Source organism: Rhea pennata, chromosome 13 (genome assembly GCF_028389875.1).
Source record: "Rhea pennata isolate bPtePen1 chromosome 13, bPtePen1.pri, whole genome shotgun sequence".
NCBI classification, from domain to species: domain Eukaryota; kingdom Metazoa; phylum Chordata; class Aves; order Rheiformes; family Rheidae; genus Rhea; species Rhea pennata.
In genome coordinates, this window is record NC_084675.1 from 3,931,521 (window position 1) to 3,959,159 (window position 27,639).

At 44.8% G+C, this 27,639-nt stretch overlaps 1 protein-coding gene across 2 annotated transcripts in view; it reads right to left on the reverse strand.

Annotated features, from left to right (window-relative positions):
• GNAO1 (G protein subunit alpha o1) overlaps positions 1-27,639 on the reverse strand; it is a 157,749-nt gene that overhangs the window by 93,216 nt on the left and 36,894 nt on the right. For both annotated transcript variants that reach the window (XM_062586821.1, XM_062586820.1), the window contains exon 3: positions 9,710-9,851. In XM_062586821.1, the coding sequence (XP_062442805.1) occupies positions 9,710-9,851 (142 nt within the window). The remainder of the gene's footprint in view (positions 1-9,709; positions 9,852-27,639) is intronic.

Genomic DNA, 27,639 nt, shown 5'->3' on the forward strand with positions numbered 1-27,639 from the left:
GCCTGGGCACCTTTTTCTGACTAGGAGAACACCAGCACACTCACTCTCTGACTTGTCTGTTTCCCATTAGAGTGCAAGGGCTGCAAAGGCCCAGTTTGTCCTGGCACCAAGAGAAACCATGTAAGGAAGTGCTTCAACTTATCCTGTAGCAGCTCTGGACACTCAAATTCTGTATACAACTCCCACAAGCTGTGGTGTCCCCCTGTTGCAACCTCAGCACTGCCAGGCCCTCTGAGGAGGTTCTGGAGGGATACCTACCTCCAGGACCTGTATGGATGTCTGTCTGCAGTCCATGAGGAGGTTTGCACCCTCCTGGGAGCTGTGCTCTGTCAATGATTTTTTTGCAATTCTCCCATTTTTTTTGAATGGTTCGTCCTTTTGTCCTAGTCTGGCACTTTCCAAAGGCTTCCAGAGGAGCCATCTCCCAGCAGTATCTTGTGGTGGAAAGCAGCATCACACTTCTGCCTCAGTGCTAATGTCACCATCCTGTGGCTTCTTCACTCTCCTCTGTGTCCCTAGCGTGCGTGCCCCTTTTGCAAAACCTCAGTGGCAGCACTATAACTGCAGCTGCATTTGAATAACAAATCTCACAAGGGGAGGTAGGCAGCCCTTCCAAGGAAATGGCTTTTTTTCTTTTCATACTAAAAATACTTCCTGCATCATCCAAAAAAAAGTATCAAATGCAAAGCTCGTGGAGGAAAAACCCATCACACTGACAGTGCAAAGAGCTTGTAAGCAAGAAATAGGAAAGAATAACAACTCTTTAGCAAGGAGTCTGCATTTCACAGGTGAAGTGATGTTGGGTAGCTTTAGGGGATGTGGAGATCCTTTTCAAGTGCACCCTTTAGCGGACTTGTGCTCTGCACTATGCCAAAATCAGGCCTGAAATTTGGCATCTGAAAGCAGATGAACTAGAAAGAGCTCTAGAGATGGATTTTTATTGATGAGGTTGTGCTTTCTGCCAGCCAGGGAGCAAGCAATGCCAGGTGACTTCATTGGACAATGTTTTGTTTTTTTTTTTTCCTGGAGGCTACCCATCATTAAAAAGTGGCATTTGGAGCCATTTCATATTTTTACTGGATCCTCCCCCACACAAATATCCTCAGGTTGTTCTTGTCCCTCCATGCTTTTAATGCCCAAAGGGCTGGTCTAAACAGTCTTTTGGTCTTCAAAACCTCTGCCTGATTGCTCCTAGTTTACAGTGGCTTGGTCCCAATCTCTGCTAAAATCTTTTTACTGATTTCCAATAATCACTTGGATAATGATGTGTGCAAGAAGAGAATGGGTTTTGCTGTGAGCTTAGGTTGAGAGGCTTTGGTATCCTGGAAAACTAGAGAGGCAAATGAACTCTCCTAGAATCATAGAAACCATCCTCATAGCAATCTGCTCCCAGCTCATTAAAAGTATACTGGGTTATGTGTTACTCCAAGGTGAATCAGAGCAGGAAGTTCTTATGGCTTCAAATGTGATGGAGCCTGCACCCAGCTGAAGGTCTTTTGGGCTAAAACTAGCACTCTGCATTTTGCCAGGAAAGGGACCTGAAACCAATCCAGTGTTAGCAGCTCTGTGCATGCTGTCACCCCAATAGGGAAAGCCTGTTTGCAGTGCTTCACACTTCTAAGGATCTGGCCCTTGGCCCCACTACAGATTAATGTGTTTTTGGTAGGAAGGGAACACCTCTAAAAGGACCTCATGCTTAGCAAAAGACAGGGCAAAAGCCCATAGAGGATGGTGACTTGACTTGCATACAGGGTTTGTGCTCAGTCAGGGGTCAGATTGCCTTTACCAGTTCTTGCTGTTCGTCCCTGAACCTGGCCTGTTACATTCAGCTTGCCCTGTTTCTCGCTATGTTGCCTTGCCACTTGTCCCTCTGACTGGATACAGAAATCAGGCTGATTCAATGCAGTCTAGCTGGATTTCACAGGGTGGGGATGAAGGGGTTTGCTCAGATGATGGATGGCAATCTGCTCCTGCTGCCCTGCGTAAGGTTGCAGGTGGGGCGAGTGACCGTGAGACAGTGCAGTCTCCCAGCTTCTAATGTGTCTGGGGTTGGGCTGTAGCACTTCAAGAGGGTTACCTTGTTCTCCTCTGGCATGCAGAGAAGAGAAAAAGCATGATGAATCTGAGCCTGTGTCCTATGTGTGAGCCTGTGTGTTAAATACCCTTTCTTGGCATTGTCCTCTTGCTGTGCATCTCTGAGAAGAGTCAGGCACCATCTTCTCTAGGACCTTCTTTAAGTGGTGCAAGATGTGAACAGATTCAATCTAGAGCTTAGAGTAAGAGCTAGATGACTGTGGTGTCTCTTTCTTATCAATGATCCCCTGAGACATCTCATTCCCATCTCTGTTGCTACTCAAATGAGATTTAAAAGGCTAATTTTCATTGGTATCTGTTCTGGCCACTGGTTTTATAAAGATAATCTCAGAATTGGGAAGGTAGCATGGGAAAAACAAGTGCCACCAAAGTACAATCCCTGGCTGATGCCACACACTCACCAAAGAAGCAGATCTGAGTGGCATTTTGAAGTATGATTGTGTCACTTATTTTCATCTGGCTCACTTAGAAAAGAAGGGTGTCAAAATACTTTATTTCCCTAGAGATGTATTTCTTCAGACAAGGTTTCTGACTATGCAGAGGAGCTGGCAGAACATGTGATTTTTCTATCACACATCCCATTTCCTGATCGCTGCCCATTCACCGCTACTCTGTGCCAGCCCACAGGTTCAGATAGAATCCAAAAGGCCGACCCAATGTTTACTTTTAAGTGAGGATTGCAATGTTGCCATGACAGCACAATAGATATTACCATAAAGCAAGACCAACTTGGAAAACATCACACTGGCACATCAAACACTCAAGGTGGCATTTTGCAGGGAGCACTGTTCCAAATGATACACGTTTCTAACTTGCTATGTTGCTGCCACCCACACTCCCTCGTTTCCTTTCTAGCTCCATTTCACAAGGCTTTTTTTCCCCTTCTGGGGGATTTCAGCTGAAAACGGATATGTTAGGCCACCCTGGGGAAGTGAAGGTGAAAGAAAAGCTTGGTTTATAGAGGTCTGTTGGTGGTTGATAGTATTCTATCGGAAGAAGAATTAGTTGATATTGCTTCTGAGTGAAGTGGTTTCTGTGAAATTTGTTTGCTTGTTTAGAGCATCTAGCTGCTGCTGCTATTAAATTTTCTAGGCTAATTCTGCTTGTGTCCCTGTCTTTTCCTTTTCCTCAGAGCTGATATCTCCCTCCTTCACAAACTCAGAATTTCAGCCTCCTCACAAGCTCTGTTGCACATTTGTACAGGACTGGGATGCTGGCTATTGTTTATCGCTTATTTGTGTCCTATAAATAGTTATGTGTGGTGCTAGTTCTAAGATCACATTTTAGCCCTAAGCGAGTTGTTTGTTTTCTGTTGTAAATATCTAGGTTTGAAAGGAGGACAGAGGGACAAACTCAGCCTAAGTAAAACTCTATTATAAAAGGCCTGGTAGCCTCCATCTCTACAACTGCTTATTTAACTGAATGACTCTTTTAGGCCTAATTCTGTCTGCAAGAGCACCCCATGATGCATTTATAGCCGTGATATAAACTTATTCTGTCTCTGTTCTATGTATTAGTAATGTGACTACGTAGGAATAGGCACTGGTATTGAGGAGATCTTTTTTGCTAAAGGAAAATCATATATTGACTTAATGACATCAGTTTCAGCTTTGTCAACAGTGTGGAGCCAAGATGTGCTGTTGCAGCAAAACAAGCTCTCCTGGGTCCTGCAGTGTGTTTCAGCTGAACTGCCTGGGATGTCTCCTAGTGATGTGTGGTTGACTCACCACAAAAGAGTGAAGGCATGGAATGACATTGGTTCAGGCTCTTCTAGCTGGCTCAAAGGCTATCATGAAGTGTATTCACACTCCGTTATTACTTTACTGTGATCATTTACTAGGGAAAGATTTTGCATTTTCAGGGACTCAGGGGAATTTAGAAGGTGGCAAAGGGAGAAAATACATTAGTGGGATGTGGAAGATTGAGCTTTGGGTTAGTGAGACCCCAGAAGCAGTGCAGCAGGGCTTTTGGGTCATGCACCACACAAGCAGAGCTTCTTTTGGGCTGCCCTTGTCCATGTTCATTCTCTTTCTTCCCCAACCTTGTTTTGCAGCAATAATTCCCAAAGCATTGGCGATCTCAGCCAGCAACAACAAGTCTTTCTTGAATGAGCCAACCATCTCCCTGGCAACAAGGCAGGCTGTGAAAATGACAAGTGCTTTCCTTTTTGTTTAATTTTTCTCACCTCCCAAGAAATGCCCTACCTCTTATCTGTCTCCACTGGTCAAAAACATTGAAGGTCGGTAACGGGGATGTACCTCATCAGGTCAGAATGGGGAGATGAAGCAAGGTGAACAATAAAGATGACTTTGGTCTTAATGGAAAAAACTAACTGATCTTTACATCTTAGTGAAGGGTGGGCTGAAATATATCTCTGGGACTGTTCTAGTGATGAACCCAACGGAGCCAGTGTGGCAGAAATGGTTGAACGTGTACTTTAGCTATTGCTGTAGGGCATGAAGCAGACTTCAGCTGCTGTCGGACACCCAGACAAATGCAGACTACCCAGCAACATTAATGGAGTGGCTAATGCACCATTACGTTGTTTTCCCCTTTCCTCCCGCTCCATCCTGCTCCTGTGCAACTGCAGCCCTTGGTTATAATTCAGCACGGTTAAGTGTCTGTTGCTTACAACAGCGGACAAATACTGCAAGGGCTAGCTGTATCCTCGCCGCAGTGACAGGCAAGCAGGTATCCTGTGCCTGTCCCCCGGATCACCCTATTAGCTGCAAATCAGCAAAAGCAGGCTTCCTACCAGCCCGCGGTACCTGACTCGCTCGAGCTTTGCCTGCCCTCCCTGGTGCCATGGTTCTGTAGTCTGCCCAAAGATATTAGCAGCTTTTTTGCATTTCTCAGAGAAAACTTCATTTAGTGAAATGCAGTAGGAGACAGCTGGTCTAAGCAGACATCTGCCTGAAATGAAGTAAAATCCACAAATATCTTGAGCTGACAAGCAGAAAAAGTCAGTTAAATATGAGCAGGTCTTATGAAAGAGGGCCTCTCCCACACACTGCTTCATTCGAATGGCGAGAAGATGACACGCGAAAGCAGCCGAGTAGTTGTAGCCTTTGGTCCCGCTACCGCCTAGCAGGAGCGAGAGGAAGCGGGCAGGCTCCTACGGCTTCTCTCGGTACGTGCCGAGGGGCCGGGGCTCGGGACGCGAGGCTGCGCGTGCCGAGCTGCCTGTCTGAGAGCGGATACGTGCAGCTCCAGTGCACCTAGCCCCCTGTGCCAGCAGGCTCCCGCGGGTTGTTTAATTACATTAAACAGATCAAATGGATTAAATTTTAACTGCTTTTTTTTTAATATTACTAATATTTTAAAACGTCATGAATGCGGCTTCGTACAGGTCGCAATTCAGGAGTTACGTTTGTACAAACGGGCACGTAAGGCTGCTGCGGACAACGCTTTGCCTCAAAGCGTGAAGGGAAAATATGCCCCATCAAGCATTTTTAACATCCTAACCGCTTTTTAGCATTCCCTTTCGTAGTGGAAATGGAGACCTTTCCAGGCCCCTGTTGGGAAAATGGTTCAATTTTAATGACATTTCCTAAAAATTGTGTCCTGGACCTGTGAAACCTGCCACCTCAGGCATCTGTATCTGATCTATGTGACCGGTACTGGGTTTTTCCTGTTGAATAACTCGAACATTTTCAGCCACCCTATCTATGCCTGTTTTGTGCCATTCTGAACATACTCTACAGCTGTTTTTATTCCCTTGCCTGAAAAACCAATGGGGAACAGGACACCCAAATATGCGAAGGAATCATTAAAACCTCGTCTGCTCGGCCGCAGCTCTGGCATTTCTCCCCTCAGCGGGACTGCACGGGCTGCTTTTCCTACCGGCTTCGGGAGCCAGCGTGACCTTCTGTGGCAGGAGGCTGTACGCACCTCATAGCTGGCGTTTCTAAAGCTGGACTTCAGACCGGTCTCTCTGAACAGATGAAAATCCATTACTTTCCTCTCTGTTGCTCTCAGATTGAAATGCTTGTGTTGAGTTCTTGATTCCTAGCTCTAAACCTCTGTGTTCCCTTTGCTCTGCTTGGATACATGGAGAGGGTATCAAGGAGTTGTTTTTGGGCAGGGGACTTGTGTATTTTAATAATAAAATTGCACTTCAGAGATCCACTTAATGTAGAGGCTGTACGTTATGGCCTGACTCTTTCCTGCCTGTTAATCTGATTAGAAAGGTCAAGACTAAGTAGTGCACCACAGGCTGGCTAGAGGGATTGGAGCAGAAACGAAAGACCGAGAGGTTGCTCTGCTTCCTTCGTGTGATCTCGTGTTCTGTGCAGTCAGAAGAGCCTGAACTAGGGCACTGAGAGCCCTGAAGATGACGAACATCTACAGATAACGCTCTTCCTTCGCCCAAGTTTCTGTCTTGTTAATGGCTGATCTTTTTTTCCGTTATGCTCTTGCACTATGTTGAAGAATTGCGTTTGAACAGGGATTTTCAGTTTTTGACTTTTAATTTTTTTGGCTGTGCTCTGGTGATAATGTGGCATCAGATGGCAGGATGTGCTCCTGTCTCACTGCAGTGAAGGAGAGAAAATGAACACCCGGGTGTTGCTTGCCACCATGAACCTTTCCTGGGCCAGGCACAGAAGAGCCGAAAGGAAACCTGTTCCCCTGAACAAGAAGTGAAATCCTACACGCAGATTGTTTTGCCCTCGAACTGAGGAGAGGTTCTTATCAGCAGAGACGGTCAGGGAGACCTGGAACATCTCCTTTTTGTGACTTAGAGATTTACTTGGTCTTTTTTGCTCATTTCCTATGTTGATCTCACTTTGACAGACAAAAGCTAAGAGATTTTTGTTAGGACTCTTCCTCTAACCTTTCACTTCCATTAGACTGAATGCTGGAGGGATGATTACTGGCAGGAGAAAAATGAGAGGAGATAGAGGGGGATTTGTGTTTTCTTTTTCTTTTTTTTTTTTTAATCTCAATAGCAAAAGCACAAATCATCTCATTCACGTTTATTAAATAGAGGAGGCTAAGCTGCTGGCTCAGAATGCTGTCAGGCTCCCATTCTGAAGCAATAAAAGCGGAGATGCATCTCCCATGAAGTCTTTTAGGGGGAGCTGAAATAACCTAGGTCCATGACCCTTCCTTCCCTGCTGCCAAATCAACTTTGGAGCAGCCACAGTCCTAGTTCTGTTTTCCTGAGGCCTGTCCTCTTGGGGGCTTAGGTGATGAGTAGGGGAAAATCCCCCACAAAAAGATTTGCGTTGGAAACCCTTGGCTGTGGAATGACTTTTAAAATAGAAAAGCTTTGCCTGAAAAGGGATGAGCCACGTTCCATAATACTCAACAAATCGCCTGTTTAATGGCCTCTCTTTATAGCAGCCGTGTATTAATAATAGCAGGGACCATACAGTTCTTTCTAAGATTAAAATAAATACTATTACATACTAATACCACCAACTTTCTGGGGAGGGTGACTAAGAGGAAGGAGCAAGTGGAAGACGGAGGCCTGAGAGATTTTGTTTCTTTCCCCTCTTTGTACTGTTGGAGGGAAGAGTCGTATTAGTAACATCTACAAAGGGAGAAGATGCTCTGAATCATCCCCTCCCGGACCGTTGTTTGATTTTAGCGGTTTGTTGCAACCTTGTAAGCTTGCCTGTTTGTACGCAGTCGGCACTGTACCGCTGTAAGACAGGAGTCATTCCTCTGGGAGTAAATACCTTAGGGGAAACTAGATTGATGAGAACTTAATCTAACTTGGTTTTTACTTGGAAAGGTAACTGAGGATCCCTACTGCCCTGAGACACATACTGAAACAACAGTGGTTGTTCACACTGGATGTAAGGAGAAATCTTTTCATCGTGAGGACAGTAAACCAGTGGAGCAGGTTGCCCAGAGAGACTGCACAAGACTCCGTTCTTGGGTGTTTTCAAGACCAGGCTGGATGAAGCCCTGAGCAACCAGGTTAGACTTGCTTTGAGCAGGAGGTTGAGCTAGCGACCTCCTGAAGTCCTTTTCTACTTGAATTATCCTGTAAGGCTAGCAGTTTGGCATCCTTTTCTGTAGGAATCCGAATGGGTGTAACATTTCATGCAGGCCAGTACTGTGTCTCATGCCTGACAGTCATGATTACAGCACGCTCTCCCTCCCCCCGCCCCGATACTTGGCCTGGCCTGGCATTAAAGCAGTCCTGAGTTTCTCTCTTAGAACTAGGACTTCAGGCATCAAAAAAAAAAAAAGAAAAAACAAAAGGAAATTTTATATTTTAAAGCTGTCTATTGCAGACCATTTATCAGACGTGGAGAATGATTTGTTTCTGTTTTCCTGGGCATAGGTTTTTAGCTCAGACAAGATATGTTGCCTCGCTAAGAGCTGAGTCACTGAGTAATCAACAGATTAATGTATTCAGTTCTAAAGCCATCAGCATTAGTTCTCGGCAAGCTCACAAGAACTCCATTATTGTATCATCTCTACATTTTGGATAGAAATGTCTCCAGGATTTAGAGTTCCTGTGGGAAAAAATCCCTAGATGCAAAGAAATCAAAATACCCCTTTGTGACTGGGAGAAGCGAGTTACCTCTTTATACAGCAACACCACAGCAGGATTTTGGCATCCTTTCCACTGAATGCTTTTATTATCAACTCTTAGATAAGGAGTTTGCGCTATGTTGTACATCTGTCATTTAACAGCTGCCTAAAAATAGTCCTGATAAACCCTGGCTATAGGACTTTGCCTTTATCAGGATTTTAATCTAAAATTATTTTATTGCCAGTGAAACAAGGTAGTTTTACTTTCTTCTGCCTGAGAGTATGCAAAAAGAGAGGCCTGGACTGTTCTAGAGTTTGCTCTGTGCCAAAATGTGAAGAGGAAAGGCAGAGAATGGCCAAAAGGAACCACTGTTCGAAACTGGGGTGCTGGTTAGAGCAGCTACAGAGCAGCAGCTGTAAAAGGGCAGGCAGGCCTAGGTGCATAGTGTGAGAAGGCTGCCAGGCATGATAGTTATCCTGGCAGGTGCACATTAAAGCTGCTACCTAAGGCCCTGTTCATAAGAACCTCGCTGAAGTAATATATCCGCTCGTTTGCAAGCAAAACTGCTGTCTGTGGGCACACTTGAGTGGGGGATGTGTGAGTAAAAGCCAGCCAAGCCCCCGCAAAAGTGAAGTTAATCCTAAAAGCTTTCCTATATTAGCAGGCTGGTGGAAGGGATTTGAATAGCAGCAAGACTTTTCCTCAAGACATTTCTTTTTGCAGCCTGTCTTCAGCATAGGCACAAATACATAGGACATGTTCTCACTCTCCCCCTGTGTCTGTCAGTACTTCTGTCTAGGGTGTCCTTAGGTCAACAGAAAAAAATTATCTGCACGAAAGGTCAGATCACGAGCAGGGGAGATCATTGCTGCTGTAACAGAGTCCCCAGGTCTACATTTCTTAACTTAGGTGTACAAGTGTCATCTGTAACTGTGCCTGGACATCTACTTGTTGCTTCAGCCGCACATGCAATAGGCATACAACAGGGAGGTACATTTTCCCTCTTCCCTCCCTTTCCCTCCCAGGTACTTGGATTGTGCAAACACCCTGTCTGTGCTGTGCGGTGTCCAGTTGCGCCGTTCTTTGAACCTAAGCAGTGGCGTTCATTGGATTTTAACTTACCCGTCGTTCCTTGTCGCCGTATTCGATGCCCAAGGTATCCATGGCACGTACAATAGCTGCCAGTGACTGAATAGTGTTGCTATAGACCACTGGCTTGTACTGCTTCACATCTTCTCCAGAGAAGCCATCTTCATGGATGATCCTGAAGAAAAGTAAGGACAAAAACCCAATGAGAATGTTATTTCAATGGGAGAAGCATTTTAAAAAAATCAGTGCTCTTTTGAGGAGCAGATTTGCCGGCTTGATTCAGTTCATTTAGTCAGCACCTCTTTAAACCTGTCTGGTGGTTCACCACAAGTGTACCAGAGTCAGCATCCCTTTTGCTGCCTCACAAGGAGGTCCTATGCAGAGCTGCTGCATATGGTCCCTGGCCCTGAAATTAACTGTAAGTGCTAGATGCTGACTCGAAGCCTGGACAGCTTCATGTTTGCATGTTCACTGATCTCAGGGAGAAGGTTTCCAGGTTCTACCTTCTTTCCTGTCTATGGAAATATATCTACTGCTTACAGTGACAGATCGGATATAAAAAAAATGGAAATAAGTGCTAGAAAAGTCTAGTTCCTGTCTAGTCCTATTCATTGTAACTCTTGGGGTGCCTTACAAAAGGAGTCGGAGTTGACATCTCTTCTGTACGCATGGGAAAACGGACAGAAGAGATGTGAGGGAAGTGATCTAGCCATGTAGCACTTAAAGTATTTATAAGCCCTTAAGCCTCCTCCCTCCTTTCCCTTCCTTTAAAAACATAGGGCTAGGAGTTCTGCTGCCTTAAGGTATGTATTATGTTATCCTTTTACTAGATGATGTGGGAATTAGATCCACAGTCCTGTCATCCTATGCACTGGATACTCTTAAGTGTCTATAATAGTTGGTTCTCTTAGTCTTTATGAAATGCTGCAAAAGGAACTATTTTATGGAGCGAGTTCTCACAATCCCTTATTCAGATTTTCCTCTACAGCAAACAGAAATGACCTGGTAGCCAGAACTGCTTATTTGGACAGTCCTTTGTAATAACTAAGGCGATTGCCCCAAATTGGCTGTTTCAGAAGAGAGCAGTGGCTGTTTGGCTCACCAGGAATCTCGGCAGGGGCCCAAGGGGCTGCTGTCAGTCGCAAATGTGTTGTAGTGCATTGGTTGTACCTCGCTTGCCTGCACGTGGGCCTGATCTCCTTGCACACATGGTGGGTTCCTACTTGGTGTATGAGCTCATAGTGTTTCCTCACATCACAGCTTGCCCTCTTCACCAAAGCTCTCTGCTTACTCCTGAAGAGTATAAAGAGAGAGTGCCTGGATGGATTTTTCAGGTGCTGGACTGATTTTTTGGAGCGCTGGGCACCAAGTCTGCTTAACCAGTTTTGCTTTGGGAATTTGCAAGGACATGGCTGGCAATGTCCCTTCCCTGTTCTGAGCTTTGCAGCTCCAGCATGGTTTTTCTCTCATGTAAATTGGTGTAATTGGCTCACTTGAGTTTGAGCAGGCATGATCCAGGGAATAAGGAGGTGAGCTCTGTGCTCTTGCCAGCCACGATCTCACGCTGAAACCTGCAGCTGGCCTGCAAAACCTAAGAAATGTCCCTGTATTTTGTAGAGCACTGCTGCTGACTAGGAAGAAGACTGACCCCTATAACTTCTTCATCTTTAACTCAAGATGTAAACCTGGGAGTGTCTAGAAAACAGCCAGGATTTGCAGAGCTAATTGTGTTTAGTAATAATTCTTCTCGGTGAAGACATAACAGTTAGGATCTCCTAAATATTAGTAGAGAGGAAGAACTGCTTAGTCAATACAAAACCCTTGCTCATTTTCAGATCTCATTGGACAACAGATTTGGTCACTGATAAAACCTGGCATCCTGTCCAATATGAGTTCTTTTTTAAAAAAAAAAAAAAACTCAGATTGCATAAACTAATGTCCTGGCCAGTGCTGGCATCTCCTCAGGCAGGGGAGACCTAGCAGGGGAGCGTATGCAAGCTCGCACTAGGACACAGGGCTGGGGTGGCAGTAGAGAAGGCTGGATGGCAGCTGGGTTGTATTAGCAGATGCAGTGTGAAGCTTGCAGAAAGGTTTTGTAACACAAGTGACCAACTCTGTTCTCTGCACCACCACCTTGCCTTTTTTGTCCCTGTACACTGACCCCTGGGGAGGGATTATTCCACCACAGCCTTTGAATCCTGGAAAATCAGGCTAGAAGCAGAAAGAGACTGAGATGAGGCAGTAGTTCAAGTTAACAGATGGTGTCTGGGAAGTTTTCAAGGCACTGATCTGAGGAACTGAGCAGAGCACACCTCTTGTAGGTACCCTAGTTCGAAGAAGGGGGAATGGTGACAATGCTGAGAAGATCACTGGTGACTGAAAACTTTTCTCAGTCCAGATTTATCAATCTGTCACATGTTTTACCAGAGATAATTTTGATTTTGATGAAGATTTATGGACAGTAGCAGAATTTCTACTTTGTACCTTTTATTTTGTGGAATTTCAGTACTTGTGCTGAGATCTGGAATAGCCTGAGCAATGGGGAAGGAGGGAGACCAACAGAGGCATGCTGGATCTCATGGGTTGTTTAAAGTTACTCAGATATGTTGCTGAACTTCTGGGAAATGTGTTGTTTGTCAAAAGTTGCAGTCAAACCTGAAGAGTTATGACTCGCATACAGTGCAAGAATCTGCATCAATCCCACCTCAATTCAAGAGACTGCACACAGCATTGATTTCCAACTATGAACATGAGAGCAATAAATTCCTCGGAGCAGGAATCTGCGCTGGGAGGCAGGCAGGCAATTAGCAAAAGCATCCCCAGAAATAATTCATCATTTCTGTTTGGTTGGTTTGGTTTATTTTTTTGGCCAGATGTTGGTTCTGGAGCAACTAAGAAAAACAGAAAGGGAATATGAAAGGGACAAAAAGAGACTGTTAGGAGCAAGGACAAGGAGCAGTTTAAAGGCTACAAGAGGATGCAAAGGCCTCCCTTGGAAACATTGCCTGCACACCTCATGTCACCTCTCGTGCAATCTGCTCTTACAGCTGCTGAGTCCAAGCTCCTCAAGGGAAAAAATCAGTTGATATTTTTTGGTCCTGCTGTCCTGCCATGCTGGAGAACAGAGTGGTGTCCACCCTCTTGGACAGGTGCGGTTTCTGCCTTCCATTGACAGGCCCATACTAGGGACTTTACACGAAGAAAGAGGACTAAACCGCCTTCAGAGTTTAAAATGTCTCTAGCCTCGTGCCATTAAGTTGTTGCCTGATGCTTTCAGTTCTTATCTCTAAGATTACACCATTTGGACACATCAGTACACCACATAGACACCCATCCTTATTAATGGATACAACAGGGAGAAAAGTGAATTTTTTTTGCTTGAATTCACTGACATCAACTTTAGCATGGGAATTGCAAGCACAAAAGATTTTCTGAGAGAAGAGGCAAAGAGAGATCTTGCTGCTGTCTGCAGCTACCCAGGGCAGTATAGAGAAGCTGTAGCCCAGCTCTGGAGTGTGCAGTGCTGGATGCAGCCTAGGACATGGGCAAGGCCAGCTGAGTATTAAGAGTTGTTCTTTCATCATGAGAGTGGTCATGCCCTGGAGCAGGGACCATAGAGGTGGGGAAATCCCTGTGCTAGCAGCTGTTTGAAACTTGAACAGACAAGGTCTGGAGCAACCTCATCTGAGACAGCCCTGTTTTGAGCAGAGGGTTGGACCAGAGATATCTAGAGGTCCTTTCCAACTGAAATTACTCTGTGAGTCTGTGTTTCTAAACACTCAAACTCTGTAAGCACCCTATCAAGTAACAGGGCTCCTTGTGTTGAAGAGGTAAAATAAAGTGATGGAGAACGGTTCTGGTATCCCTCAGTGCGCATACTGCTGACTGGGCAACATGTTGACATCATTCAAAGAGCAGACATAAAAGCATTACTTTTAAATGAGGCATAAAAGCACGTGGAGAAAAAACATGATTGTTGGTCTGTGAATTTCTCTGGGAAGGCAGCCACAAGGACTGAAAGCAGCACTGCAGATGGCCAATATTAAAGTTTTGCTGTAGGAAGTACCTACTGATTAATCAATCACACATTTAGCACATTACTTAATATTTGAGTGAGCAAACCACCACTGACTGGTACTGTTCCAAAGACTACTAGGACACTGAACTAATTTATCATCATATATGTTCTAGCCAGTATTTCTCCTCTTACTTGCCTTGGTCATGTGATCGCTGAACTCCTGCAGCAGCTTTTTCCATAGTTTTTTGGAAATATTCATGCTATCACTCGTCCTTTTGGGCTATGTCTGTCTTCTGGCCTGCAGAACAGCTGTTGTGCTGTATTGCCTAGAGGACAGACCTGCCTGATGTTATGTCTAAAATTCCAACAACACTCTTGAAGTATATTATTGAGAGGGCTTGAGCTGGCTTGTGTGCCCAAGAACACAAAGCAGTGAGTTTTGGAGTCTGTAGTCATCTCTGATTATTAAAAATGCAAGGTGTGTAGGAACTAGTAGGAGCAAGCAGCGTGTCAACACTGGGACTTCTTTGAAGATTCACTCAAGGTGGGCCTGGTCCTTAACCGATTCACAAATCAATGGGACTGAATGGTTTTTCAGCACTAAAAATTTGAATCCTCTATTTTTTTTTAATGGCTTGTATCTTTTCTGTGTCTGAAACGTATCAGAAACTGTTGTAGGCAGATTCCGTTTGCCATGCTGGACCTTGTTCTCTCCAGGCCAAAGGAAGAGAAGGGATTTAAGAGGATCCCAGGGGCTGGGGAGGGGGACACAATGCTGTAATATTTAGAAGTGACTGAGCAATTAAAAAGCCAATTCACTCACTAAGCGATTAATCGGATATAGCGCTTTGAATGGCCTACTGCCTAGCTATCAATTCCTAACAGCAAAACCTGTATGTTATTGTTGTCATCTCATCTTAGGATGACAATAACAGGTATTTGCTGGGGGAAATAGCTCCATTGCAGATCAGATCTTCCACCATCTCCCAGCAAGTCATTAATCGTGAAGAAGTGCCCAGTGCCTACGTGATTATTGCTCAATTACAAAATAAGTGAAATACTTGGAAATGGGGTGCAATTTGCGTAGATTGCTTGGGTTCTGTTGAACAAAGCACTTGCATGCCTTCAGTCTCTCACTACAAAATAAACGTATTAAGCAAAGCTAAAGATAATTTCGTCTTATATCCCTGTATACATATGCTTCTGTGCTGTGAAGTGGCAGCTATTGAGCAAAAGCACATGAGGAGTCTAGCAAGCGGTAGGGCTGGATCTCAACTGGGTGCTAATCTGAGCAAAGATCTGTTCTATCGATGTTTTTCCTGATGTGAGCGTACTTGTCCATCTATCCTAGAAATTTCTTGGAGCAGAGACTACCATTTTCTTCTCCCCCTTGCCCCTGTGTTTTCCTGCCAGCTCTCCCAATCTTTCTCCTGAGCTGTGTTTTATAGCTGTAATGACTCTTTCCTACACCTACTCTGACTTGGCCATTCTCTTTCTTGAGCTATAGTGCCCCAGGCTTGATGCAGTCTTCTAGTGGAGGCCTTGTCCTGGCTACAGCCCAAGTCCTACTTCATTCATCTTACGTTATCTCTCTCCTGCTTATAAATCTTCAAATGGCTTTTGCCTATTTTCACACAAACAAAGCATTAGCTCATGTCATCTGCTAACTCCATATCCTTTTCTCACGGAACTGCTACCAAGTGATCAGTCTCCCCGCTGTAGCTTGTGCTGCTGGCTAAACCCATCCAAACGAATTTACCAGTTGCCTTAATGGACTGGTATCCTTATTTCTTCAGATCACCAGATCACTTCTCTAACTTAAGACCAGTTTAAGCTTTAAAACTTATCCTCCAATGTGCTGGAGTACTCCCAGCTCTATGTCACTGATGGTATAACAAAGATTCACCAATGACCAGGATGAGAAATATGTAAATTCTGAATAAAATCAACCCTTGTCAGCCCCTTGCAGAGTCCTGGTTCTAATCAGTCCTCTGTTCTAATCGTGAACTGTTGAGTAACTGTATAGTCTGGGAAAGAGTTTTGCTGGCCATCTGTTCTGCATGTGTTTTGAAGGGGTTTATCTTTATCGTTGCCCTAGCTCACTTTGAGAGACAAGTGTGACTGTGTCAAACCCTTCCCAAAATCTAGATAGGACATGAACTACTTTTCTTCTACTTCCTGTCACAGAAGGAAATTAGATTGGTTGAACATGCCTTATTTTTGAATAATCCATGCTGGATGTTACACATCTCCCTATTTATCTCCTAGGTGCTTACAAAATTTTTGATTGATAGTTCAATTCCCTGGAAAGCTTCTAGAATTTAAGCTGACTGGTTTGTAACTATCTTACTCTTTTCTCCCTTTCTATTAAGAGACAGTTTACTTTTTTTTTTCCCAGTATTCTGGTACCTCATCTGTCCTCCAAGAGCTCTCAAGGAGAAGTGGTAAAGTTTGAGATTGCCTTAGCCAGCTCTGTAAATCCATAGCAAGAAGTTCCTTAAACCTGACTGCTCTGAAAATATTTAATCTTACAAAACTTGCTCTTTCTCTGCTGTACTGATCTATATCACAGCTATTAGTTCTAGTGATATAAGGATTGATGCACAGAAGTATGGGAATGGGCAAGCTCACAAGATCTTAGCAAGACCTATGAGTTTGGGATCTAGTGAACCAGATGGAATAGGGCAGATAAGGATTGTCCACCCTTGAAAAAAGACTAATAGTGACTGCTAACAGTCTGCTGTGAATCTGACCCACGTTGGAAGACTGTCAAAGCAACGCTGACTCTTCCAACACTGTGAGGGCTGTGCAACAGGCAGCAAAGACTTCCTCATCAGTGTGGCTTATTCTCCTGAATTTGTAGCTCTTTAGGCAGTGAGAAAGGACAGTGTTCATATAAGAATGGAAGTGGCAAGAAAGGGCCTTCACTTGCTGCTTGCCTCTTCACTCGTGCTGTTCAGAACACCCTGCACGTATGTCTAGGATAGAGTTGGATCAAAAGTTGACTTTTTGTAAAGAATTTTGGAACACACATGCACGCATCTCTTTTTGTTCTCCTCCTTCCCTTTTTCAAAAACAATTCTTATCTTTCATATCAGAATAAACCATGTTATTCTGGTAAGGCTGTGCAGAGCTTGAATCAAAGGAAAAGAAATAATTTTGAAGAAAACAAACTCTAAAAGCATTGTTGATGCAGATTGCAGAAATAATTCAAAAAATTTTACTTTATTAAAGGCAGGAGGAAGGTCAATCAAATTTTGTTGGAAAACCCTCTGGCAGAGGCAATCAGCTATTGTTAAGTTTATTTTTTATCTTAATATGAGGTTTAAAAGTTTGTTTATAGGAGAGTTACGAAGCTAAATTCCACTGATTCTGTTCTCTCATTTAATAACCCAAAATGCGATTAAAAATTCTTGGATTATATTAAATTAAATCAATACAGATGTCCATGACCTTGTGTTTCAGAGACTGCAAAGGCACAGTTCAAAACTGTGATACGGTGAAAAGCTCATTCTTAAAACTCTGCCTGTGCCTGAATGACATGTTGTACATCGTATTCCTGCAAGTAATTCTCTGGGATGGAGATTAAGACAACTGCCTGCCTACATGCCCGTTCTTTGAAAGGCAGAACGGCTTCCTCAGCCAGGGTCATCTAAAAATCACGAACTGAACCCATTTAAAAATGTCTAATTTTTTTCAACTTGCATTCTTAGCAGTCTAAGAAATAATGATGATGCCCTATGATAAACTCTCAGCTGGGGAAAATCTTTTCAGAGGAAATACCTTTGGGGTCACTCAAAACTGAATTCTTACCACTAAAGTACTTCTTGCATGCAAAGATGCTATCATAACTAACCAGCTGATTCATGTAAAAAAAATCTACAGTTCTGGAAAGCGTTTGAGCCTGTTTCTAGTCAAATAATTTGCAAAAGTTTCACGAACATATACAGGGCAGAAGTGTTCTTACTCTTGCAAGAGAGCTAAATTTGTGCCTAATATCAAAGCATTTAAGTAGCTCTGATGCCTTTGTATGGTCTAGTTAGACATGTTCTTCCATACCTTAACTGCAGGCCAAAAACCTAAAAAATGGTTAAGAAACCCTCCCGTGTCTGCACAGAATGGATGTCACCACCATTTCATTTTTGCCTGTAGATGAGGAGCTAATGTACTAATGATGACGTTTCGAACGTGAATTTACTTCTAGACGTGTAGGGGCCAGATTCCGCATCTCCTTGAAAACCTTTGACTGCTGCTTGTTTTCAAGTGTATAAAGTATATGGATATACTCTTTATTTTCCCTTTAATACCAGCCACAAACAGAAACAAATGCACCCCCAAAACCTCTGTATCATGACGTGTCCCTACAGTCTTGTAGCTTTACTGAATGTATTTGTAGACTTTTCTGATTTTTTGAAATGAATTCTACATCAATGCTTAATTTTGGCTTTGGGCTATCTTGAGGGGTGATGCACACTGTGGCAGTTCAGAGGTGAGATGATTTTTCTGGGCTGGATTCTTGTTTCCCTCACATGCATTTTTTATAGGACTATAGGATTTTAGGTTTTGTTCTTGGCTTTTTTTTTTTTTTTTTTTTTTTTGCACTGTGCATTTGGGATGCACCAGCAAGCCTTCCTTCGTTTGCTCTGTGACTCTTGTTTTAGGTTGAGCATTTCCATACAAGAAGCAGCAGGGAGAATAGTCTGCTTTAAAGTAAACATACAAATATGTTTGAGAGCATAAGCAGCCTCCTGAATCCTGAAAGCAATTAATTACAGTTCGGAAATGAAAAACACCACTACTGATATTTCAGAGAAGGCAAGGCAAAGCAGTCAGAGCTGATTACCGTTAATACGTCACCCAAACTTGACAGCAATATAGTGATTCTCTGAAATTTAACCATGTCAGGAAAAACTGAAGCCTTCAGTGGGAGTCACAGTACCCAGACCCTGGTGCCAATACGAACGAGCACCTGAGCTGGGGCCGCTTGCTCCCTTCAAGGCCGGGGCAGGTGGAGGTGTGCTGATTTATGAATGCTGGGGGCCGCTCCCGAAGGTTTTCCTGCAGCGGCCGGGGTCGGACTGACTGTTTAGCACAGAAAAGCAAGCCTCAGCCCCTTCCCCGAAAGCACGGGAACGGGGGGCGCTGATATAGGGGCACAGACAGGAGGGAAAATCCATGAGACTTCCTGTGGTAGAAGAAACCTAACAATCTCCTTTATCTCCTAAATCAGTTTCTTCTGCTTCCAAAGCAAAACAAAATTCTGCCCAGACTGGGACTGGAAGGAGGCAGCGGGCTGTGGCCGGTGCCGTCCGCAGGGGCTGGCCCTGCGGCCCCTGTGCGCACCGGGAGCGGGAGCGGGAAGGGGCAGCCGAGGGGACGGAGCCCGGGGGCCGGCCGAGCCTGCCTCATCCCGCCGCAGAGCCTGCGCTCAGCCGCTTGCTTTTCGTAGGTGATGTCAGGCCACTGGCACAGTTTGCCTTTCCTAAAATTTGGAATTGTGCAACTTTCATACTGTGCCCTCTCCTGAGGCCTTTAGTATTAAGATGAAATAGTGAATACCCTACGTGCACCTAATTAGCAGTAATTATGTACCCAATATGCATCCTGCTCTGCTCAGTAAGAACAGCAAAGAAACGCAGTCAAAACCAATTAGACCAGGGTTTTTAATTCTTAGGAGGAAAAAAAAAAAAAAAAAAAAGGCAACTGGTCTGCACATATTCCTGTAACAGCTTTTGAATTAGATGAAATTGCATTTTTCTGTGGAAAATGCCTTGGGTCCGCAAGGATTTCAAATAGCACTGCTGGAGGCTGACGGGCTGCGTTCTTTGTGCGTTCCTAAATAATAATTTGGTGAAGCAAAAAGGGTTTCTGCTCCGACTTATTTTCTGATTTCATGCAACGTGCTACATCGTCAGTCTTTGTCCACACTCTGAGACCAACGAGATCCCCAGGGAAAAAAATCCACTGGGCCTGTGATGACCCACATGAGAGAATTCTCATTAATTCCTTGGTAACGTTACATAAGGTCATTTGTTGAATTAAAATTATTGGGATTAATCCTCTTAAATGTTCTCTTAGATGCAAGGGGGATCCAACTGCAGTTGGATCATCCCGCAGCTGGTTCTAGGAAGTCAAAACAGTGTTTTAAAGCCCCCTAATGGTTTTTGTTAAATTCATCCCCTGAACAAGGACACAAAGCAGCTTTTTATGGCCTTTTTAGATCACTTACAACTTCTGTAAGCTGTCATTAACTACCATCAAAGCCTGAAAAATGAGGCAAATGGGTTCAACATCAGTTTTACTGCCCAAACCTAAATAATATTTTTGGTTTCCCATCTGCCTGATCTGCAGCGTTTTGATAGCTAAAGGTGACTTTGTCATTCAAAACCTTTCCAGGTTTTGCTGTCCATAACCAAATATTCTGTCGACAGTAGGAGAAACAAAGGATGTGCGCAGCCTGTTTATCTGCCTCTCTTTCATCTTTACAGTCAAGTAATACCGCCAAACCCCACAACAAAAATAAAGCAACCTGGCGTATCGCACTGCGATGTTAAGGACCTGCAGATTATCTATGCCTGATTCAGTGCATCACAGAAAGGCTTTGCTAGGATGCTCGTGGTTCCTCGCCCTTATGGGGAAAGTCAGGATTTCCAAAGCTCCACATCCTCCTGAAATTCACTGGGATTCAAAGTTACTTCCCTCATCTCTAGAACTGATCTTTGCCTAGGTGAAATATTTTTCTGTATGTACCAGCCGTATTATCGTTCGTTAGTAATCATGTGCTGTCAGCAAAACGCTAAGCTAAAACAAAAGGACACTTTTTTTGTTTCAAATCTTGCAGCACTAACTGTCGTTCTGAAACAATAATTGCGTTCACCAAGTCGGATAGTAGCGGCATCCTTTCTTTAGCACTTCTGGTGTTTTTGCGTGCGAAGCTGAGAGGAATAGATGCTGGCAAGAGCGAAGGTGCTGTTCCTCCCCGCTTGTGTGTCCTTGCAGGCTGTGCTTGGGTTCCCCCTCTGAGCAACGCGTTTGCCACGAGCCCTTGGGAGCGCTCCTAAGGCCACATCAGCCTCCGCTAATCTCAGCTCAGAGATCTTTGCAGAACTGGAAGCAGTGACTCAATGTGCGTCCTTCCCATCAGGGAATACAAGGAAGCACCACACCCCACTGACTACAGGCTGAGGGAGGGCTGCTGACTGCCAGGAAACCCCCCCCTTGGACAGTAATGGATCCTTTAGACTGAAAATGGGGAGCCCTGGGATACATGTGGTAAAAGTCCTGGGTGCAGGGACAGCAATTTGGGCCGTGGGTCCCTGGTCTCTGTCACCCCTGCTGCAGGCAGCATCAAGTCAAGTCTCTAGGTAGCTGTCTCTTCCCCCCCCCCCCCCTCCAGTGGAAAGGGAGGAGGCAAATTTTCTGCTGTCTGTATTTACTGGAGCCTCATGGAAGTCTCTGCTTGCAGCTGAGCTGCAGGGTGAACGGAGGCTTTACTGCCTCTCAGCACAGGAGGTGGTAAAAGTTTGCTTGGGGCCCCCGGGCTCAGTCAGTACCAGCCTGGCTGGGAAGGCCACGAGTCTGAACTCTTGCAACCTGGCTGCTCTGTTCTGCTCAGTGTTTTGTGACTTTCCAAGCTGAAGCGTTTGAGCTGCAATGTGGCAGATATGGTATTTTAGGATTCCACCCACACTGTTAATAAGGTTTCTCAGCAGGAAGGAGGTATGTTGCACTTCTGATTAATTACAAGCATTTGGATATATTTAAATCATAATTTTATACACTTGTACTCAGAGAACAGGTTATCTGGAGGGGACACCAATGAGCAGCTTTTCCCTGACACCTGCCACAAGTACTCAGTCAAATACCATTAACCCTTTAGGAATTTTCAAATGCATCTGATTGATGTTTGGAAAATACCAGTGAAGGGAACAAGACCTTGCCTGGTCAAACCCAACACACGCATCCAGAGGGAGCCCGAGTCACTGGGAGAAGGCCCTGCCTCAGCTCCAAGTTTCCCACCAAAAAGGGGAAAGGGAAGGAATAGAAAGGGAAGAGGGGATAATTGTTGTCCAGCAGTTCCCCAGTCCTTTGAGTCAAACTATCCTAGTGAAATACGGTTTCAAAATGAGTTTGAAGACCAAGGGTATGCTCAGTGTCCTGTGTAATTTCCTGGTGCTAGTAGGACATCGAGGGCTCTGTTTTGGGACTTGGTGTGTGCAAAGGGTGGGACCTCTTGGTGACCAAGGTCTCTGAGTCAGGACAGCTGGGTACAGCCTCTCTGTAAGGCTGGCGGGGGCATTTGCTGGAACTGGGAGGCAATGTACTGCTGAATATTCCTGTAGCTGTGCTGAGTAGCTGCAGTCTCTGGACCACATAGACCACAACAAAGGTATCAGCTGCTGAAAGACCAGAAATAATTACTTCTAGTAGACCCAACTCAATGTCATAAACGGATCCTAGAAATTCTGCCCTTGCATGAAAAAAGCAGGACCCGCAGCTCTGCTTATCTTCCGGAGGCAATCGTGGTGCTCCCTGCCTGCACGGCCCTCTGCTCTCTCTCCTCCCTTCCTGCTCTCCTGACTGCTAGATCTGCCACCTAACAAACAGGGCAGAGAAGCACAGTGAAGGCTTTTTAGAGGAGAACAAACAAGGTTGTTTTCTTCCTACGCTGTGTGCCATGCAATCGTCAGAACCTAGCAGACAGAGGTGTGGTATGCACACACCACTTGAGCTGTTATTCCATATGTCTCCAGTCTCAAATTAGGCAGTTCCTCACCCCTTCCCTCCTGTGTGTCAGGCTGAGTTCAGGAGCTGTGTTGTGAAGGTGCTGAGATTCACCTTTGTCTCGCAATTTCTCCATTGCAGTCTAGTAATAGATCTAGCTAACGGCACAGCTAGCCATAGGTCTACAGGTTTATCCTAACACCTTGCTCCTATCGTGGTATGCAGATGCTCAGCTGAATGCAGGTCACTACTGGAGGTAGTGCAGCTCCCCAAAACGTTTGGGAATATGGACCGTAAGAGACGTGCTGAGTTCCTGAGCAACTATAGGGCTGGCTGAGCATGCTGTATTGGGAGTAGCAGGTGACAGATGGCAGGACTGGTCATGCTACAGTGAAGGAAGGACTGATGCTTGCAAAGTTGCTGGTGTGGGCTTGGAGGTAGTACTTGCTAAGGAGTTAGCAGACTGCAAGAACATGATGTGACCAACTACTCAAGTGGTAGATGCTGGTGCAGCAGGCTGAGCATGGCTGGACCTGTCATGTGGCCACCAGTGGCCTGGGCTGACCCAAGAGCTGGGGAGAGATTTGGATCCTAAGCTGTGGGAGGAGGGATAGCCAGGAGGGACTGCTGATGCAGATGCTGTTCCTGGGAATGAACTGCCCAGCTACTCCACCATGCAACAGAGCCTGGGAATGGTGTCATCTCCTCTGGCTGCAAACAGATGTCTCTTGATGGGAGCATCCTGTGTGCACAGAGCTATATGAAAATTTGTATGTGGCTCCCAGAAGGGCTGGTGCCCTTTGTGCTGTTGTATGGAAAGATAACAGTAGAAATGTCATTCTTCCTGCTCACAAGTATCCCTGTGTGAGGTGGTCTGGGGTGCTCACCTTTGTGGAAAATGAGAAGTTACATCCTTAATATGCAGAAGTGTATTGGGGCTTTGTAACTGCATCTGAGACTGTACCCTTGCCCCTCTGTTGATTTCCTTCTTCCCCACAGTGGCAGCAGGAGAGAAGCATTTGGCTCTAGAGCTCCTGTGAAACCAGTGGACTAGGAACTGGCCACTGGCCTAAAACAGAGCAGCTCCCCGCTTCCCTTGGTGGCTTCTATCAGCCCAACAGCATCCTCATGAAGCCATTCTCCCACAGGATGCTGCATGCTGGAGGCAGTCTCTCCCTCGCTCGCAGGGTGAGCACAGCTCCCAGGACTTTCCTAGAGCTTTGTGTCTACTTTTGGCACGGCAGCTCTGCCTGTAGAGAAGGATGTGTTCAAAGCCAAGTGTCTGGGGTACCCTGGCCAGATGTTCTCTTGCATCTAAAAGCTTGGCTTAAAGCCAGACTGGCACTTAAGTTCTCCTTGCCCAGCCCATGTTCTGCTAACAGAAGTCCCAGGAGTTCTGCGCTACCAAGAAATAACCTGGAGACTGCTGGGAAGCAACTCTTAGAGCAGCTATCAGAGAGCCTGTTTGGCATTTCTCCCCCATCCTCTTTTGCTGTCACATTGCTTGCTGGCTACTAGACCTTGCAGAAGTAAGAGATGCCATGGAACAAGCTGCTGTCTCTGGGTGTCTGCACTAGTTCTGCTTCGGCTGGGAGGGCTTTACCATCAACGGCTTTCTAGGTAGACACGACTGCAACTGACAGCAGCATTGCATTTAAATAGGTGTGCGAATGTGTTTGCCCATTATGTTGAGAAGCAACCAGTGTGACAAACATCTCAAAATGAGTATGTTCCTTCTACTATTTTTCATCAGTCTTTGTCATCCCCCGTGTCTCCATCTTCAATTCAGAAATTCCTTATTTATTTAATTTGCAAATGCCTGTAATTCTGTCCTGAAAGAATCTGTGAACAAGATGCATTACAGTTCAAAGTGACTTTCTGAAACATATTACAAAGCATTCAACTAGATTTGGTAAATCAGCCTTGTAATAAATTTACTCCACATCTGATAGTCAGAGTTTAAGCACATCTCCAGAATTATTTAAATGTCCCTGGTGTAAAACATTCCTGCCTTCTGGAGAGGTTTGATTGGATTCATAGAGACTGAGGTTTAATTAGCTTAGACTACTTTGACTCTGTCTCTTCCCACCCACATAGTAAGTGCATTGCTAGCATTTGGATGATGCAATGTTTTGATGGGGTAGGCTTTTATTTTTACAGAAAGTATCTTGGAAAGTTTGTCGATCTCTTTAGTTTCTTCAGGCTTTTGAGTTTTCCAGTCAGAGCAAACCTTCCCCTTCTTCCCTGGCTAACACCCAGCATGATGGATTACATGTAGCACTAGGGTTTGCAATGGGACAACAACTCTCCACTAGCTGTTTGGCCTAGCGAAATGAGTTTGTTGTGGGAGTGAAGAGATTTCTTCACTTTGTGATCACACGCACTGCAGAAGCCACTGTCACATTTGGCATCAGACTGGACAAGCACAAACAATTACAGACTGACTTTTCCGCTCCCAGCTTGATTCAAGCGTTGAGCAGGCCACGGTTGCATGTGAATTAAAAGGGCTTCCCTCCCTTCACTAGCATTTTCGTGAATGTGAACAGCTTAGGCCGTCCATTGCTTTGTAATCCTAAGATGGTCCGCAGATGGGGGCTCCTGGGAGTAATTCTTCCTTTGGCGGAGGAACAAAACATATCCAAAAAATTAGCTGGACTTTGGAAATCTAGATAAGGCAGCTTTGGTTTAGAATTCAGTAGCATTGTCAGCATCCCCTTTAAACAGTGATGGTTGTAGATTACTAATATCTATATAATAGATTTACAACCTACTGCATATGGGAAAACGTGTGATAAAAAGCAGCATCTAATCTATAAGCAGAGGCAATAGCAATGAGTAACCTAAGGCAAACAAGTGGCTCATTAACCAATCAATTGATAAACTTAAATGGAATAACTGATGTTAAATGCTAATCAGCTGACCTAGCGGGATGCACGCAGGCTTGGGGAAGGCAGGGTGAATTCCAACTGAGTAGATGAGAGGAGGTGCTTGGGAGCTCAAGAGCCTGTTTCCTCTTGCAACAAAAAGGCAGGACTATTACAGCCACCTCTGCTCTGGATACTGGAGTGGAGGTCTGGGAGTTACTTTTATCCCTAATGCCAAAACTGGAGCCTGAGAAAGGAGCAAATGATGAGTGAAAGGTATGGGGAAGTAGAAAGGAGACTCAGGAACTGGACAGGGGTCCCCTGGGAAAAAGACCAACTCCCAAGACCATGGAATATGGTATTGCAATGTATATGCACAAAAGAAAGATAATTACAGCTGAAGGACTATCTTAATCACGGCATGTAATACTTGCCGTACACCCAGAAAGTTTTATTCTCATTGCACTACGCACAGTGCCAACAGCCCACAATAAAAAGCTTTCCTGGACTGCAGTATGAGGAGCTTACACAGTTGTTCCTGTTTGAGCAAAATGAGCATTCACTGGTAGTTATAGTCAAACACACACACAGTTCTTGTTCACATTAATTTGGCACAAGCACCAACATGAGGACTATGCCAGCAGAAGGTTAGAACCTGTTTCATGGCACTGTCATGTTCTGCAAGCCCCTCCAAGGTGAGGAGACCTCCAAGGACTTGCTATGCTACAGCACAGCTGTTCCTTCCTCTGATGTCCTGGCCTCTCAGGGACTTCTACAAGGTGGCACATGTTGAAATTGCTCCAACATGTTCCCTAGGGGCTACATCACAGCCTAAGAGGAATTCTGAAAGATTCAGGATGTAAAGTGTAATAATGGTTTCCTTGTGTCTGAGGTAAGAGTGAGGAAATATCATGCCTTGCTCTTGATCATGTAATATGAAACTGTGAAATATGGAGTGCCCCCCACACCTCATGCCCTGGAGCATGAGCCACATAGGATCTTGGGGGGTTGGATTGGGGGTGGAGAAAGCCTCATCTTACAACCTTTCCAAAACCTTTCAGGCAGTGGATGGCAAACATATCTTTCCAGACACTTCCAGGCTGGCCAGGCATGTCTCTGTTGGGCAGGATGAGTTATCCGGTCAGGAGGAGAACACAACTGGTTTCTGCAGCAGCTTGTGTGACGCCACTGCAGAGCAACTGAACTGTTGACCTAGAGGTGTTGTGACTGCAGTAATTCCTGCCAAAAGATGTGTGGCGGCATGTATCGTGCATGCACCTGATAACAGGCTTTTGCGTTACGGAGGGGCCTCGACAAGCACTGTTCAGGCCCTGAGTTGCCAGGCAAGCTGCCTGGGGCCCTAAATAGAACTGCTGCTCCTGGGAGTGAGACTAGGCTGGGGGACTGTGTTATGTGGCTTGTGGGAGTGAGATTTCTGCGTGGGTTACAGGCTGCTCTTCATATGTACCTCTTAGGGATCCCAAACCACGCAGAATATCAGGGCATGATGCAAGACTGTTCCCTCCCCTCCATTCTTAAATACTTCATTTAAAAGCTCTCAGTCAATGAGGCTTTCAATGTGTAACATATACGGTTAGAAATATTTCCTGCTGTCCAGTCAAAATTTATCCATTGACCAACTCAAATGCCATTTCTTAATGTCATTCAGGTGGATATTTTTAGTAACAGCATTGCCAGCAGAAATAATAGGCCTGATTTTTTTTTCCCTCCCTAAAATGAGATTTCTGAAATTATAGATGTGAACACTAATTGAGCGCCAAAAGTGCTGTGAACAATCTGCAGTGTTATGAAATCTGGTAGCGAATCAACACACTTCTACACCACTTGAACATGCAGTTACGCTACTGTGCACACAAAACAGGCATGTATGCACCAGCAGGATTATGTGTAATCAGAATTGATGTTTGCTTCTCAAAATTGTCCCTGGCAAGGGAATTTTAATGAATTTTAAAGGGCTTACTTGGAACTTAAACTTACTTGGACTTAAAGAACTAACTGTTAGGATGGGAAGAGGTCGCACAGCTAAATGGAGCGCTTGGCCCTGTCTGGGCCATGAGGACGAGGCAGCCAGGACCCTCTGTATGAGGCTTCTGGGAGATGATAGGAAGGAGTAGCCCAATTTCAGGGAACAATTTCTTCTTTCACTGCGAACACAATGTGATTTCCTGGACACTGACTTCAGGTCTTTCTTGTCTCCTCACTAACAGCTTTCTAAGTCAACACAAATGTTTCTGGCGTATTTTTCTTTCAGTTGCCCCGTTTCATTATTTTACTCATTGTCTCTTTTCTCCTAGCTGCTGGGTCAGTTGAAGTGTAAATGTTAATGTCTATTTTGG